Genomic DNA, 10,782 nt, shown 5'->3' on the forward strand with positions numbered 1-10,782 from the left:
GAAATTTTCGCCCTACAGTTAACGGTTTATGAAAAATCAAGGGGCGAAAACGTATTTTGGTGCCGTGACAAGAATATAAAGATGTCCCACTTCTTCTTCAACTATTCCTCGTTTCTTGAATAAAAAAAAAAAAAAAAATCTCCATGGGAAGCGAGAACGAGCCAGCGAAGCAACTATTGCCATACCTACAAAGAGCCGATGAGTTGCAGAAACACGAACTCCTCGTCGCTTATTACTGTACGTATCAATTTCTCTTATTTACTTTTCTTTTGTTTTTTTACAAAAAAAAAAATTTAATTGCTGAATTATTTAGGCCGATTATATGCGATGGAAAGAGGGCTTCGTATTCCTCAAAAAGACCGGACCAAGACTACTAGTTCTATCCTCGTTTCCCTCATGAATCAGCTTGAAAAGGTACTCATTTTAGAACATGTATTGTTTATAGATACATCTCATCATTGCTATAAATATTTTCATCAATTTTTACAGGATAAGAAGTCTTTGAAGTTGGGGCCTGAAGATAACTTGTATGTGGAGGGTTTTGCTTCAAATGTCTTTGCAAAGGCCGATAAGCAAGACCGGGCTGGGCGTGCAGATCTGTATGTCAAATCCTTCACTTTCTATATCAAATTATCTTATTGGCAGAACACTACACATTGATATGCCATTGTTATAATAACTTTCTGGACTTGTTGCAGAAATACCGCGAAAGCTTTTTACGCTGCAAGCATTTTCTTTGAGATACTTAACCAGTTTGGTGAACTCCAGCCTGATGTGAGTTCCAAGTTATAATTCTTTCTAAATTTATGCTCACATTCACTTGTTCTCCTTTTTAAGTTTATAGACACTTCGATTTTATACAAGAATGAAGTATGGCACTGATGTTTGTCTACTGATTTCTTGAAGTGTTTTGGGATTTGCATTTGATGACATTGATGTATAGAGTGTTTCACATTAATGGTACCCTCTTCTTTGACAGCTAGAGCAGAAGCAGAAGTATGCTGTTTGGAAAGCAGCAGAAATAAGAAAAGCTTTGAAAGAAGGGCGGAAACCTGTGCCTGGCCCCCCTGGTGGTGATATAGATCTGTCAGCATCCTCGAGTTCACCAAGCACTGCATATGTATGGTTCAAATTAAGTTACAGACTTATCTCCATTTAGTTGAATAAAATGATTAATTCAAATTTACTAAAATCTAAAAAAGCCAAGAAAATTAGATGTTTGTCGCTTAAAAATAATCAACTTGGCAATGGATTGCAGTTATTTTTTTTTACTAAAAAGCAAAACAAATTATCATAATAAGTTTTAAGCAACAGTATAACTTGAAGGTTGGGTGTTTTAATTCCTAAAAAAATATTACACCAAGTTCAGTGTATGAGAATGGGGCAGCTTTTCTGTAAGGGTACCTACAGAGCTGTGAGTACAAAGAGGCGGTTGTACAATTTGTCCAGCCCTTAATTCTATGGGAGCCTTTAAACGACTGTAATAATAAGAGTAGCATATGAGGAAAAGTTGAAGAAAAAAATAGGGAGTAAGCATTGTTTAGCTAGTCCATTCAGTAGAGATTGAGCTCACTATGTGGAAGTGGTGTTTGAAGTGTATTTTTATTTTTGTTTAATGGAGAAGTTTTTCTTCCTGATATATGGTAATTAAGCTTTTCTTGTTTGGACTTGAAAGTAGCATAATTTTTACCCAGTTTCTAGTGATTCCATATTATCCTGGGTTGGGCTGGTTATAACTTGCCTTTCGAGAGGAAGCAACAATGCATATCAAATCTTTAAGTTGTTGTTCATTCTTTGAGCAAAGATATTTCTGAAAGTTCTAACATTCTTCCACCTTGCAGGATCTGAACCCAAGTGAAAACGAGTTTGCCAGTCATCCAGAAACAGGAGCCGAGGTGCCACCTCAGACACATGAAAAAGGTAACTACCAAAACACGCCTACTTCACCTCCATCATACCCATCAAGCATACCTCCATCATCTCCTTCCTATCCAACTTCTAATTACCCTCGTGATGATTTCCATTCACTTCCTTCAGCAACCAACAGACAAGAAAATTCTTATTCGCAGCCATACCACCCTCAACCATACCAGCCTGAATCCCCACACCTTCCACCACAAAATTACCCTTCACAAGAATTCCCATCCTCTTCCTTCTCTTACCCTAATTTCCAGTCTTACCCTGGCTTTAACGACCACAGCCTCCCAGCAGCTCCTACACACAGTCCTTACTTCCAAGGCTCTGATGTATCCTATCCTCAGCAGTCACCTCATCCTGCAACGAACTACCAATCAACTGCTCAATACAGTTCTACTGGTAGCAACGGGGCGCATGTAGAAACTGCATCACCTTCTGCCAAAACATTTCAATACGACAGTAATTACCAGCCACCTCCAGAGAAGATTGTAGAAGCGCATAAGGCGGCAAGGTTTGCTGTTGGGGCATTGGCGTTTGATGATGTCGCTGTTGCAGTGGACTTCCTAAGCAAGTCACTTGAATTGTTAACAAATCCATCAGCGAATCATTAAATACTATGTTGTCTGATTGTTTCCAGTTTAGGAGTTCTGGGCATCTTTTGATTTCTTGTACAGGTCACTGGAAATTTCGCTACTTAATTTCCCCACATTATGTGTGTTGTTTCCTTTTAAATTTGGCCTAGATTAATTAAATTGTTAGAAACTGCGTAGCGCTCCAAAGATCTGCTTGCCATCAGGATGACTATAATCAGAATTTCGGTGATATCTCAAAATGCAATAGAATTTTCAGCTGTACCATGTTTCGCTCCAAATTATACCATGTACCAAGGGCTTGAAGGAGATTCGGTGCCATACAACAACTTTGATTCTTGATCTTGATCCATGCTCTGATTCTTAATCCGTTGGTCTGTTTCTGCATTATTTACCATTTCGTCACTAGCTACATGTCTACTACAAGTGAAATCGACTTAACTTGTATACCTAATACAGTGGTCTAAGTGCCTAACACGTTCTGGCTCCATGCAATTTGTTTAAAAGTGAAACTCTGTAGATGAGCAACCATTACTAGCTTATTTTGTGTTCTAGGAAACTTTCCAGGCTAATGGTTAGTGTACATGATAGATGCCTTGAAGAACACCAACGGACGTATACAAAAGCGTAGCCAATCAAGACAATTTCAGAGTTGTTGGTAATTTTAGAGTCGTTGCTGAACAAGGTTACCATTTTTAACTTCGCTGCTGTAAAAAGATTTTCTTTCAAAAATAAAACGTGGACAACCCTGTACACACCACCAATAACAAATTGGTCCAAGGCCCATTTTATAGTGAAAATCACTGTTGGAGCTTTTATTTTTAATAACTCTCAAGGACAATTTTCGGGTGAAAATAATCCTGAAAACCACTTTTCGAGTGAAAATAACCTGTAAGGACAAATAGCTTGGATTTGAAATAAATATTTTCCGATTTTACCATTTATGTCGTTTGGTTATAAACAATGAGTGTTCATACCTTATGTTGATGTATGAATAATGATTGTTCATAACCAAATAGGTGAACGTACCTCATACAATATATTAATGTATGAACAATGATTGTTCAGAACTCATGTTGAGGTATAAACAATGATTGTTCATACTTCAATAGGTATTCTTACTTATCATATATTATGTTAAGGTATGAACATTAATTGTTCATCATACCCCAAAAATGTATGAACAATGATTGTTCATATCTCATATTGAGGTATGAACAGTGATTGTTCATACCCTAAATAGGTATGAACAATGAATGTTCATAGCTCATGTTAAGGTATGAACAACCCAAATAGGCATGAACAATGATTGTCCAACTCAAATAGGTGAACATACCTCATACAATATATTAATGTATGAACAATGATTGTTCATAGCTCATGTTGAGTTATAAACAATGATTGTTCATACTCGAATAGGTGTTCTTACTGATCATACATTATGTTGAAATATGAACATTGATAGTTCATACTCCAAATAGGTATGAACAATGATTATTGTTCATAGCTCATGTTGAGGTATGAACATTGATTGTTCATACCCAAAATATGTATGAACAATCATTGTTCATACTCCAATAGGTGTTTTTACTGATCATACATTATGTTAAGGTATGAACAGTGATTGTTCATAGCTTATGTTGATGTATGAACATTGATTGTTCATACTCCAAATAAGTATGAACAATCATTATTCATACTATATACACTGGGTCGTTTCGGGCCGTTTATTATTTCACGTCAGGGGCATGCTTGACTTTTCATCTACCCGAGCCATTTTTAATTTCGCGTTAAGAGTATACTTGACCTTTCATCTGACCAGTCCTTATGAGTGATTAAAAAAAAAGTTGGTTTAGAGCGTTACTTTTTCCCTTGATATGACCTGGAGAGTTACTCTCTGCACCACAAAAAATGAATTGCTATCCTTAGAGCAAGTCCAATGGAGTGCTACTAAAAGGGTGCCACATAGGGATTTTAGATTTTTTAGCTTGTCAACCCCAAATTTGACATGCCAAAACCGATCCAATGGGGTTTTTTTTAGCATTTTGTGGAATTTGTGGACGGATGAAAAACTTTTTGCCATTTGTCACTATTCACGGTCACTGTTCACATTTAATGTTTATTTTAAGTGAATAATGACAGAAGGTTAAACAACAACAATGAACACTAAAAAGTGAACAGTACAGACAACATAAACTCTGTCGTCCGTTGCAATTTAACGCTCTGCCATCCGTCTTATGAAACTTATTTTTAGCCGCTGCTAGACAAATCCACAAATTTGCTAGACAACACCTATGAACAAGAAAGATATGGGCATATAGTCTGAAGACTAAGGATGAAGTACTTGGCGTGTTCAAGACTTTCCATAGCATGGTGGAAAGAGAGACAGGGAAGCCTTTGAAGTATATTCGTTCCGACAATGGGGAAGAGTACATTTGGTCGTTTGGGGAGTATTGCAAGAGTCATGGGATTCGTCATGAGCAGACCGTTCCCAAGACACCGCAACATAATGGTATAGCCGAGAGGATGAACAATACCATTATAGAGAGGATGAGATGCATGTTGTCTAACTCAAAGTTATCAAGAAGTTACTGGGTAGAAGCAATGCACACAGCCGTACATGTGATCAACCTATCGCCTTCGAAACCTCTGAATAGTGATTATCTAGAGAGAGAATGGTCAGGCAGAGATGTTGATTATGGATAGTTGAGGGTATTTGGGTGCAAAACATTTGTTCATATTCCCAAGGATGAGAGAACCAAGCTTGATGACAAAGCTAAGCAATGCATTTTTCTGGGTTATGGGGATGAAAAGTTTGGCTACAAACTTTATAATCCGATCAACAAGAAGGTAATCCGAAGTCAAGATGTTGTGGTCTTGGAAGACCAAACAATAGCAGACTTTGAGAATGGTGAGAAGCTAGAAGCTTTCATTGATGATCTTGTTGATTTAGAATAAGAAGTTCCTACTGTGGAACGTGCAGAAGGCATTGAGAATGTAGAGAACCATGGGTTTGAAGCTCATGATGGTGATCTTATTGCTCATGATGGGATAGAACCTATTGATATAAAAGATGCAGATGAAGTGCATGAACCACCACCTGAGCAAGCAGAAGTGCATCCTCCTGAACCTCAAGAAGATAGAGTAAGGAGGTTCAACAGAGAGAGACAAACTTCAACCAGGTATCCACCACATACATATGTTTTACTATCTGATGGTGGAGAACCTATGTACTATCAAGAGGCTCTTGAAGGTATATACAAGGAGAAGTGGTTGAAGGTCATGTAAGATGAGACATATTCTTTGCATAAGAATCACACATATGACTTAGTTGAGAAACCGAAAGGAAGAAAAGTTCTTAAGAATAAGTGGATCTTCAAAGTCAAGCATGAGGAGAATAATCCACATCTCACTATGTCAGAATTCTCTATTTGCAACGGCCAATGTCTATTGTAAATGGTCCAAAACGACAGCTATAGATTTGCTGGCAAAATCCTTAAAAAATGTTTTGTTTTTCATTAACGGTTTACAGCTCCTAATAGTTGTTTTGGTTTAAATAATTCGACAGCTTATGGCTGTAGTTTAGTTTAAAATGGTTTATTTATTCATTTTATTTTATTCCGCTTTCTTCAAAATTTATGAAACTACATCCCATGGCCGTCCTTCAAGCCATTTTTTTTTCACCTACAATAATTTCCAACACACAAATCACATAGATATAAGACCTATTGTAAGAAGCACACAAAACACACATTTACAACTTAATTTTCATTTTGCACCAAACTTCCATTAAAATACCAAAATATAAAGATAATTTGACGTTTACAAAAGCTTGACATCCAAAAGTCAAGATAAATGCAGCTTTAAATGTTACTCTCTGATGCTCACAAAACATCTAAATGCTTAGACAAAATACTACATCTAAACTTGTTTACACAAGACTATATTTGATGTCTCAAAACTCATAAGAAAATAAATGCACAATCTTTCATTTTAAAGGCAGGAGAGTCAATTCAAGGGCCTTCATCAAGGAAAAAGTACATAACTCTTTGACCAAGGGATGACTTTACCAAGCTCAAGATCTCCTATCGTTCCATCTCCATCCTAAAGTTGTTTATCGTAATCAAGTATCTCATCAATCGCGGCCGTTATAGGCATATGTAAGTAGGTGGAGCCATATAAGTATGGACTTGTCCGGTGCAATCACCTTTTTCATTACAAACTTTTCTTTCACTAGGCAACTTGCAGATGGAGGAAGGCCCATACATGACTCTTCATGAACTGGTAGGGTCACATTTGCTACATTAAGAAAAACACAATGAAAAATAAACCAACATATACCAAGAAAATGGAAAACAATGAAAAACATAAAACAAATTGACCAAATAACAAAGGATGTGAAAACCGATTGTGGTAAAATTCATGCAAATTTGGAACAAACATGTAGATATAGTGCAAAACATATTCATTAAATATAGCGGCATTTATGAAAAGAAAGAAGTACCCATGACAGGTCAAGCACTTGATCAGAAGGATGTGGGAAATGAAGGCTATACTTGACAATTTTTATCTATCACATGTTTGTAGAGAAACAAATACAATAGCATATGCTCTAGCTTGCAGCAAATTCTACAAATGAATGATGTATTGATATGAGGATGCTAAAATCCATACACAAAGCAGTAACCAAAAGTAAGAAATAGGGATTAGTACCGGTATGAACAGAATGCATTGTTGCACTTGATGAAAACACATTCCAATCAGACTAAACCCCATAAGGAACGGTATACCTATGCCTCCTAACCCTCATATCAGTGTCCTAAAATGAACTCAGGGTATTGAAGAAGCTTGTGTCAAAAGGATCCTAATGCAATGTTAAAAGTGCAGAACCTATGTTATATTAAGCCAAGCATGACGAAAGCTAAGTAGTATAGATCTCAAAAATATTACCTGAGATGTACTGCCCATACTAGAAGACTTTGTATTGAAGAGTCACGTCCCTGAAGATTAGAAAGAATCGGCCACTAGGGATACGAGAATAACAAAATATAGACAAGGAGGAAAATATGTCAAGCAAAAATCTGCTAAACTAAAAAGCCAACAGGCATACTACAAGCAAAAAACCCTATTTTTTCGGTGAAATGAACATTTCATTGTTGAGATTTTACATTCATTAAATCAAAGAAAAGTTGGTCAAAAAGACCTACAAGGATATATACAAGTAAAAGGGAAAACATAACAACATCTGGAAATCTTACAGAACCTAAGCACCCTGACTTAATTAAGCATTTAAAAACTTGTGGTGAAGAGGCGTATGGATTCCTTATTTTGTTGAAACTCAGTTACTGATATCACCAGATTTACCAATCAAGAGTCCGGATAGCAAGAAAATATAATCTAATTTTATGGCACATAAGACTCTTGAAATGTGTGCCACATTGAGTGTAATAAAAGATACTAAGAAACCAAATAAAGTTTGATGTCATAAACCATATATATATGCAGTGGCTTATCAAAAGAAACCGAATCTAATAAGAAATTTTATCAATGTGAAAGAATAAAGCATAGAACAGGAGTTAAAAAAACAGATGGAAGGGGGCACCTAATTAATATCTTTCAATCCTTCCCCAGCCCCAAAAACTGCATCCTGGTTGTCTTTCCTACTTGAAAAGATTGAAATGCTATCATAAGCAAAAGTCCAAGTCATCCCCCTGAAAAGTTTAAAGATGTCACAGGTGTGAATGAAACTAATAGGCTACCTAAACATGGCAAAAATAAATCAAAAGGAAAACAAATGCAGTACATAAAATGAGCAAATGTATAACTAAACAAAGAATACAAAGCAGATCACTTAAAGGCAACCACTGACCTTAACAAGTTTATAAGATAGCATGTCACCTAGATAGAGAATAATACTAGCAATAACAAGAAGTGCTTCACCTAAGATGAGGAACCAAGTGTTATATTAGACACAGGAGAAGAAAAATAACCTAGTATGTGTTTCTATCTACCATATGAGTAGGAAAAAAAAAAGACAGGGTTTGAAACAACAAGACATGCAACAAACAGATTTCAACAAGTTGCAAAAGAGTGCAACACAGTACCCACTACTGTAATTTAGAATGTCAATATTCAACAAGTTCCAAAAGACCAATGAAAATGAACATCATACTACACAACATCTTACAATAATTTATCATCGGCATCCAACAAGACACCCCTTGCTCGAGGAAACTCTAAAAACCAATGGCGTGCCTCATTCAATTAAATAGATCGATGTTCTCTTGGTGTGAATATTACTACTGCTATAATGAGTGTAAAGCCTTTACCAACGCAGAAAAAAAAAAAGGGGACTTAAAGGAAGAACAAAAGACCATAAAATACTTGTTTCTGCATTAATTCTCAAAATCTATATTTCCAAAATTACCAACAAGATTACCATTTTATGTAGCATTGAGTAATCTCCAAAGTGTAAGAGTCCAATCAAAAAGTTCTAAGAACAAAAATAAAGGATAAGAATGTCAAAGAAAAATGTCGTTCTGATCTACTTTCTAAAAAATAAAATAGCACACCATATGACCAAATTAAACCAATACAATTCAGTCAAATAGATGGTGTCGATGCAGCTAATGGACAGCCTGAAATGCAGCAAGAAAACTGCACAGAAAGCAGTCCACTAGACAACTTAATTTCAGTCGGAAAGATGACTAAATCTAAGTCTACTAAAGGACTATATTCAAGCCCCCAAGATGAATGAGAATGCAGTCCATTACCTGTACCAAGAACATCCCCTACTTTGTCCCTTTCATACATGCTTAATATTTAAACAAATTCAACGGTAAAGAAAATCCCATTTAGTAAGGAAATGTGTTGCTAACCTGCATGTTAACCTTTCTACTTGCACGAGACCCGTTTGGTATCCCATGATACATAGCGCCCGTAATATTTTGACTAGCCTCTACCTACTGACGATGAGAGCACCACATATGGCATTATGCAGATCCAACATTCTAAGATCCTATTGCTACTATTTTGCATGTATAGTATTAGACTATATTTCTCATTCTAGTTTGTATCATATGCTCAGTATGCGACACCCTTTAAAACCAACCATTTATATCACCTTAAAAGTTATAGCAATCATTCTTAAAACTCAGATTTAACCATATACCTAAGTTTCTAACCTTAGACTCTCAACGAAATTTCAAACTTTCAAACCAAATTGCAAATGGTGTCTTAGAACTACATGATATTAGATTTTTTCTAACTTTATAGTAGAGAAACTATTCAAAATCAGTCTATATAATGCTTCTCTACAATCCCAATCTTTGGTAACATACATCTAAACATTGCCTAGCTATGATTCTTGGGCACATGAATCCAGTGTGCGTACTAAGATCATTTAATCTAATTGCGGTTCATATGGTCATGGAAGAATTTCATCAAACAATTTAAGTGCAAAAAGAAAATGTAGTAGATTATTTGAATATTAATTGGAAGAGAAATCCCAACAAATATTCAGGCATGACTATCGGTCAAAAATATATATATTTACATATATTTCAGATACTATACCTCAAACCAATTCACCTCAAGGGTATCACACATGGATAAGAATCCCATGTAACAAATAAAATGTAAAAAAGATCCCCATAAATAGCTAGAAAAGTGGATCTGTTCTTACCAGATCATCTCCATTTTTAAGAATAGATAGAACCCCAAATTCTATATTGATTGCTGCAAATCAACGCAAAATCAAATAAAAAAACACAAAGATTTAAGCTTGAAACATTACCGAGCACAAGAAAATCAAGGTTTACCAACCCAAAGGGAGAGAGAGAGAGATTGAAACAAGGAACAAGATCGAAGAGTCAAGGTTTAAGCTTGATCTTTGCATGAAACTAAAAAAGAGAAGAGAGAAAGGAGGCTTCGAAGATAATTTGTAAAAGAGAGACTAAAACATTTTACTGAAGAATGGGAGAGAGCAGCGCAAACATTTCAATTTCATCAAAATTTTCGTTTCCCTCTAAAGTAGTAGAAGAAGGCGGTGGGACTGGGGAGAGAGGGAAAAAGGGATTCGAGAGAAAGTTTTAGTCAAAAAAGGATCGACTGCTTTGAGCCATCCAAAAGGATTGAAACTGCTTTGAACCATCAAAAATGGTTTTTGGACCGTCGACTACTATACTACGGTTAGTAGCCGTCCTATTCTAAGTGTAGCTCATGTCCTAAATTTACAGTTTTGAGGTAGTGTCTAAGGCACAAAGCTCGCCTTGTT

At 36.0% G+C, this 10,782-nt stretch overlaps 1 protein-coding gene across 1 annotated transcript; it reads left to right on the forward strand.

The window, feature by feature from the left end:
* Window positions 1-77: 77 nt before the first annotated feature.
* EXT-LIKE (hydroxyproline-rich glycoprotein family protein) lies at window positions 78-2,696 on the forward strand. The gene is made up of 6 exons (XM_086556913.1): window positions 78-237; window positions 314-414; window positions 490-599; window positions 699-774; window positions 980-1,120; window positions 1,842-2,696. The coding sequence occupies exons 1-6, from the start codon at window positions 144-146 to the stop codon at window positions 2,526-2,528; spliced, it is 1,209 nt and encodes a 402-aa protein (XP_086413039.1). The 5' UTR covers window positions 78-143; the 3' UTR covers window positions 2,529-2,696.
* The last annotated feature ends 8,086 nt before the right edge of the window (window positions 2,697-10,782 follow it).

This window comes from Coptis chinensis, chromosome 4 (assembly GCF_015680905.1).
Source record: "Coptis chinensis isolate HL-2020 chromosome 4, ASM1568090v1, whole genome shotgun sequence".
Lineage (NCBI taxonomy): Eukaryota > Viridiplantae > Streptophyta > Magnoliopsida > Ranunculales > Ranunculaceae > Coptis > Coptis chinensis.

What these genes read in the sequence shown, in the direction of transcription:
- EXT-LIKE (XM_086556913.1), top strand. Translation starts at nt 144, where the DNA reads ATGGGAAGCGAGAACGAGCCAGCGAAGCAACTATTGCCATACCTACAA. An exon ending in TTGGTGAACTCCAGCCTGAT is followed by an intron (nt 775 to 979) that starts GTGAGTTCCAAG and finishes CTTCTTTGACAG; the next exon opens with CTAGAGCAGAAGCAGAAGTA. An exon ending in GTTCACCAAGCACTGCATAT is followed by an intron (nt 1,121 to 1,841) that starts GTATGGTTCAAA and finishes TCCACCTTGCAG; the next exon opens with GATCTGAACCCAAGTGAAAA.